General features: G+C 33.0%; 1 protein-coding gene across 3 annotated transcripts in view; it reads left to right on the top strand.

Moving 5' to 3' along the window:
• spag9b (sperm associated antigen 9b) overlaps positions 1 to 7,500 on the top strand; it is an 84,577-nt gene that overhangs the window by 75,820 nt on the left and 1,257 nt on the right. For all 3 annotated transcript variants that reach the window (XM_056469741.1, XM_056469740.1, XM_056469742.1), the window contains 5 exons: positions 1,431 to 1,579; positions 3,030 to 3,201; positions 3,678 to 3,791; positions 5,252 to 5,428; positions 5,737 to 5,871. In XM_056469741.1, coding sequence (XP_056325716.1) covers positions 1,431 to 1,579; positions 3,030 to 3,201; positions 3,678 to 3,791; positions 5,252 to 5,428; positions 5,737 to 5,871 — 747 coding nt within the window. The remainder of the gene's footprint in view (positions 1 to 1,430; positions 1,580 to 3,029; positions 3,202 to 3,677; positions 3,792 to 5,251; positions 5,429 to 5,736; positions 5,872 to 7,500) is intronic.

Here is a 7,500-nt window from a genome sequence, read left to right as displayed (position 1 = left end):
GACCTAGGTCTTTCGAATGATTTTGGTCACGTGACCTAGGTGTTTCGAATCACTTTAGGCACGTGACCTGGGTGTTTCGAATCACTTTAGGCACGTGACCTGGGTGTTTCGAATCACTTTAGGCACGTGACCTAGGTGTTTCGAATCACTTTGGTCACGTGACCTGGGTGTTTCGAATCACTTTGGTCACGTGACCTGGGTGTTTCGGATCACTTTGGTCACGTGACCTAGGTGTTTCGAATCATTTTGGTCACGTGACCTAGGTGTTTCGAATCACTTTGGTCACGTGACCTGGGTGTTTCGAATCACTTTGGTCACGTGACCTGGGTGTTTCGAATCACTTTGGTCACGTGACCTGGGTGTTTCGAATCACTTTGGTCACGTGACCTAGGTGTTTCAGATCACTTTGGTCACGTGACCTGGGTGTTTCAGATCACTTTGGTCACGTGACCTAGGTGTTTCAAATCACTTTGGTCACGTGACCTGGGTGTTTCGAATCACTTTGGTCACGTGACCTAGGTGTTTCAGATCACTTTGGTCACGTGACCTGGGTGTTTCAGATCACTTTGGTCACGTGACCTAGGTGTTTCAAATCACTTTGGTCACGTGACCTGGGTGTTTCGAATTACTTTGGTCACGTGATCTGGGTGTTTCGAATCACTTTGGTCACGTGACCTGGGTGTTTCGAATCACTTTGGCCGCGTGACCTGGGTGTTTCGAATCACTTTGGTCACGTGACCTGGGTGTTTCAGATCATGATTCGGTGCAGTGTTTCAAAACACTTGCGCTTTGGGATCTCGACGGTGTGTTGAAACATCAGTTTCACGTCAGCCATCCCTAGTATTGATCACGTCACCATTTTTCAGAGAAAACATATTTCTAAAATATGCTGTTGACTGTAAACTTTCACCGCATGTTGGTAACAACCAAAGAAATCCATATATATTAAAAGAAAACAATAATAATTTGTTTCAAAATGAAGTTCTGTGTAATAAAATGAAATGACGCAGGGAAAAAGTATTGAACACATGAAGAAAGGGAGCTGTATTTGGGCAGTGAAAGCCCAGACAGCAGCTGAAATCTCTCAGCAGTTCTTCAGCAACCCTCTGCCCTTCCTCAGTGTAAATGAATATCAGCTGCTTCAGTCCAACATCTACATTAGCAGGAGGATGAAGATGAAACCAGGGTGGACATTTCAGCAAGGCAATGATCCAAAACACAGTCAAGGAAACTCTCAGATGCTTTCAGAGAAAGAAAACCAAGCTGTAGAATGGCCCAGCCAATCACCTGACCCCAATCCAATAGAAAATACAAAATAACCTTAAACTTAAATACTTATTTCCCCCGCTGTAATTGTGACAGACCTGCGTTTATATTGACCCGTACTGCGCATACAGTGACCCAGAGTAAAAGGTGTTTTTCTGCTTCAGACGGTCAGTGGGATTTGAGTAACTATCACCTGCTGGATCTGGGTCGTCCTCATCACTCCATCCGCTGCATGACTGTGGTGCACGATAAAGTCTGGTGCGGATACAGAAACAAGATCTTTGTGGTGCATCCCAAAGCCATGAAGATCGAGGTAAGAATATTCAATAATGCACCGCGAGTTAATGCATCTGTATAAAAACACTGCATTTTTTATTCATCGGAGACAAACTGATTTGATCAAAAGTGACCATTTATCATATTTATTGTATTTAATTTTAAATTACTTTATTTATTTCAAAAGTGAGTTTAGATGTTGGTTTCATTAATGTTTATTTAAAAAATTTATTAAAAGGCAAAGAACAAATGTCAGAATTCATTACTAAATGTACTGCTGTAAGAATAGTGTATTATATTAATAAATGAAGGCTTTTTAATTAAATTCACTTGATTTTATTTTTATTTTTTATATTACATTGTCAAAGTTAATGTACTTTTTAATTTTAAATTTACGTGACTATTTTATTTTATATTAATTAATTGTATTTTAGTTTAACTTTATTTTTATATTTTAATATTAAATGATATTATTTTATTTTACTTTATTGTATTTTATATTACTTTTTATTTGACTTTATTTTAAATTGCTTTATTTAATATTGTATTTGTATTATTTAATTTTATATTAATTTATTTCATTTTAATTGAGCTTTATTTTTATATTTTACTATTTTATTTTACTTTATTGTATTTTATATTACTTTTTTTTAACTTTTTACTTCATTTTAAATTGCTTTATTTAATATTATATGACCTTTAAATCAAAATTTATATTTTATTTTATTTTATTGTATTTAATATTACTTTTCTATTTTACTTTTTACTTCATTTTAAATTGCTTCATTTAATATTATATTATTTTTAAATAAAAAGTAATATTTTATTTTAATTTAACTTTATTTTTATATTTTACTATTTATTTTACTTTATTGTATTTTATTTTACTTTTTTAACTTTTATTTTATGTAAAATAGCTTTATTTAATATTGTATTACTTTTTAATTAAACTTTATATTTTATTTTATATTAATTTTAATTTTACTTTATATTTTACTATTTTCTTTTACTTTATTGTATTTATATTATTTTTGTTTATTTTTAATTGCTCTATTTAATATTATATTACTTTTAAATAAAATTGTTATTTTATTTTATATTAATTAATTAAATTATAATTTTACTTTGTTTATATTTTACTCTTTTATTTTATTGTATTTTATATTGCTTTTTATTTTCTTTTTACTTTATTTTAAATTGCTTTATTTAATATTATATTTCTTTTTAATTTAATTTTATAATATTTTATTTTAAATTACTTTTTTATATTAATTTACCTTTTTATATTAGTTTTAGTTTTTTGTATTTTTATAATTTTTTTCATTTTCATCACTAAATGCTCTTGCAGACGTCTGTGACCATTGTTATGAATTAATCAGAATAATAATCATTTATATTTAATACATTATTAACAAACAACAGAAACAGCTTGAACTGATATTCATGTCATTCAGTTTAAAAACATACATCTATTTTCCACAATGCAGAAGTCTTTTGACGCTCATCCGCGTAAGGAGAGTCAGGTCCGACAGCTGGCTTGGGACGGAGATGGGATCTGGGTGTCCATCCGTCTGGACTCGACCCTCAGACTCTTCCATGCACACACACACCAGCATCTGCAGGATGTGGACATCGAGCCGTATGTCAGCAAGATGCTGGGTGAGCTTCTCTTATTATTACTATTTACGTCAAGTTGAGTTTTATTGTCATTCCTCTACAAGTGTGGACACACAGTGGAATGAAATGTCGTGACTCACAGGACCACGGTGCTACATAAATAAATTAACATGATCATAAATATGAACACAACACTGGACATAAGAGCTATTAAACCTTTACATAACTAGCATATCAGAGCAGCAATCTAATTATACATATACTATAAATACTTAACTATACACATAACCTTAGACAGACTATACAAGTACTTTTACATAAGACTGAAGAATACTGTGCAAAGGAGGTATTGAAATCAAACTGTGCCCATGAATTACCCATGTGTGTATAGGGGCTTGAATAATTTCTGGCTTGACTGTATATATACTGTATTGTCAAACAGTTACATTTCACTCTATGATAAAGGGAGACTTTAATGATGTCCTTTATTGTGCTGACTGATGTATGATGTGTTGCAGGCACTGGTAAACTCGGTTTTTCCTTTGTGAGGATCACAGCTCTGATGGTCTCCTGCAATCGGCTGTGGATCGGGACTGGAAACGGAGTTATCATCTCCATCCCTCTGACAGACAGTGAGTCCGCTTATAATTAGATCAAAAAGGTATCTAAATGTAATCCAGAAGTAGTCAGAGTACTATTGGATTACATTTAGAGTACTCTTGGGTTACATTTAGATTGCTTTTGGATTACATTTATATTGCTTTTGTGTTAACGATCACATGACTGATTACTAATTTTGTAGTGTAATTTGTAATCTAATTACCAGTGGAAGTTTTATAAGTATCAAAAAGTAATCCAAAAGTAGTCAGATTATATAATCATAAATGTGTAATCTAGTAGAGTATAATACTGATTACTAATTTTGCCATGTAATTTGTAATCAGATTACAGTTCATAAATAATCCACATATAACAAGCATTAACACAAATAATCTAAATGTAATCCAAAAGTAGTCAGGCTACTATCAGTAATTTGTTACCAGTAAAAAAGTATCTAAATGGAACCCAAAAGTACTCTGACTACTTCTGGATTACATTTAGATTACTTTTGGATTACATTTATATTACTTTTGTGTTAACGATTATTTTACTGATTACAAATTTTATCATGTAATTTGTAATCCGATTACAAATGTAAGTATTACAAGTATCAACAAGTAATCCAAAAGTAGTCAGATTGCATAATCATAAATGTGTAATCTAATAGAGTTTATTACTGATTACTAATTTTGTCATGAAATTTGTAATCAGATTACAGTTCATAAATAAGACACATATAACAAGCATTAACACAAGTAATCTAAATGTAATCCAATTGAAGTCAGATTACTACCAGTAATTTGTTGCCAGTAAAAAGTATCTAAATATAAATGTAATCCGAAAGTACTCTGACTACTTCTGATTTACATTTAAATTACTTTTGGATTACATTTAGATTACTTTTGAATTAATGAATATACTACTGATTACTAATTTTGTCATGTAATTTGTAATCAGATTACAATTTCATAAGTTATTCACATATAACAAGCATTAACACAAGTAACCTAAATGTAATCCAAAAGTAGTCAGGTACTATCAGTAATTTCTTACCAGTAAAAAGTATCTAAAGGTAATCTAAAAGTACTCTGACTACTTCTGGATCACATTTTATTACTTTTGCATTACATTTTTTAGATTACCAATTATATTACTGATTTCTAATTTTGTCATGTAATTTGTAATCAGATTACAATTCATAAGTAATCTACATATAACAAGCATTAACACAGGTAATCTAAATGTAATCCAAAAGTAGTCAAGTTACTATCAGTAATTTGTTACCAGTAAAAAAGTATCTAAATGGACTACTCTGACAACTTCTGGATTACATTTTATTTATTTTGGATTACATTTAGATTACTTTTAGATTAACAATTATATTACTGATTACTAATTTTGTCATGTAATTTGTAATCAGATTACAATTCATAAGTAATCCACCAGCTCTGATAATAAGTCTGATGTCATATTTTTTTTATTCCGGCTTCAGAGAGTAAAGATACAGCAGCATCGTCCAAACAACCCGGCAGTGCAATCCGTGTGTACGGAGACGAGAGCGGCGATAAAGTCACGACAGGAACGTTTGTGCCTTTCTGCTCCATGGCTCACGCTCAGCTGTGCTTTCACGGACACAGAGACGCCGTCAAGTTCTTCACCGCAGTGCCAGGTACAGACATTCATTAATAACATACTCATAATCATATTCTCTGATATATGGATCAATATATGGAGTCATTGAAGTATGATTTTAAGAAATGTATTGTTAATAATCCACATTATGAACACTAGGCTTTTGATATTGTCGTGGTTGTTTTGTCCTTCATTTAAGTATTGTTTATAGTTTAAATTAGTATTTTTATTAGTATCACTCTGGAAATATTTTGAAAGAATTTAAATTGTACTGTAGGGCGAATAATTTAGCCTTCGACTCAACATGAATCCATGATATATTAATGATGACTTTGGTGTGTTCAGGTCAGGTGATTCCGTCTGCATCAGCATCAGGAGTCGAGGCCATTGCTGATAAATCCTCAGAGTCTCCAACACCAGAACTGGTCAAATCTGTGCTGGTGATGAGCGGAGGAGAGGGATACATCGACTTCAGGATGGGTCTGTTTCACTAATAATCATACCACTGAGCACTACTCGATAGGGGCTTGATGAGAAGGGAGAAAATAAAAGATGCAGAGCCATTCTTTCTCTAACTATTCTGAACTATACCTGTCAACATTGGGATGTGAAAATAGGGGATAACTTTAAAAATGCACAGATGTACAATGAAAGCATTCGTAAGATAATTTCATAACTTTTTATGCTCATTTACGACAAAATCTGTGTTGATTAAAAGAAAACACACTGAGATCAACATGTTTAGATATTATTATTATTATTATTATTATTATTATTATTATTATTATTATTATTATTATTATTATTATTATGTGTATATTTCTGTTCAAATATGCACCCAAAACCCAGAGTGTCCACTTTCGCTTGAAATCGCGTGTGCTAGGGCTGGACAATATATCGTTTCAGCATCGATATCGCAATGTGATCATTCTCAATAGTCACATCGCGAGCGTACGCAATGTTGAGTCTGGATTATAAACATAATTTCGCAAGTGTTTTTGAAGCCTGTGACTCTGTGAGGCTTTTAAAAGCAATCAGGCCTAAGAAATTGAAATGAATGACGATTTAATTGTTTATAAAACGAAGACTATGCAGTATTATTTTACATTTGATTATTCAATTACTGTATACCTGAATTCAGGAAAACGAAAAGTTGCTCCTCAGAAGATGAAGATAAATGCGGTGAATGTGGTGGCTTTTGAAGGTGTGAGACGTGAGCTTAAGACAGTTCTGGAGGGAATAATAATAGAAGAATAATAATACTGAAGCACTGTGATGATGGACTGATGGAGGGATGAGGCCTTTTACAATCAGCACAACAACATTTCACATCTGACACAATGGAAAGCTGGAAACATGGAGAGCTGCAGACGAATATTAATGACACAAAGACCCTCACACACACATTTATATCTGCAGACCAACATTAATGACACAAAGACCCTCACACACACATTTATATCTGCAGACCAACATTAATGACACAAAGACCCTCACACACACATTTATACCTGCAGACCAACATTAATGACACAAAGACCCTCACACACACATTTATATCTGCAGACCAACATTAATGACACAAAGACCCTCACACACACATTTATATCTGCAGACCAACATTAATGACACAAAGACCCTCACACACACATTTATATCTGCAGACCAACATTAATGACACAAAGACCCTCACACACACATTTATACCTGCAGACCAACATTAATGACACAAAGACCCTCACACACACATTTATATCTGCAGACCAACATTAATGACACAAAGACCCTCACACACACATTTATATCTGCAGACCAACATTAATGACACAAAGACCCTCACACACACATTTATATCTGCAGACCAACATTAATGACACAAAGACCCTCACACACACATTTATATCTGCAGACCAACATTAATGACACAAAGACCCTCACACACACATTTATACCTGTCAAACCAACATTAATGACGCAAAGACCCTCACACACACATTTATACCTGTCAAACCAACATTAATGACACAAAGACCCTCACACACACATTTATATCTGCAGACCAACATTAATGACACAAAGACCCTCACACACACATTTATATCTGATCAG

The sequence above is a fragment of the Danio aesculapii genome, chromosome 12 (genome assembly GCF_903798145.1).
Source record: "Danio aesculapii chromosome 12, fDanAes4.1, whole genome shotgun sequence".
NCBI lineage: Eukaryota > Metazoa > Chordata > Actinopteri > Cypriniformes > Danionidae > Danio > Danio aesculapii.
This window is presented reverse-complemented; position numbering and strand designations above follow the sequence as displayed.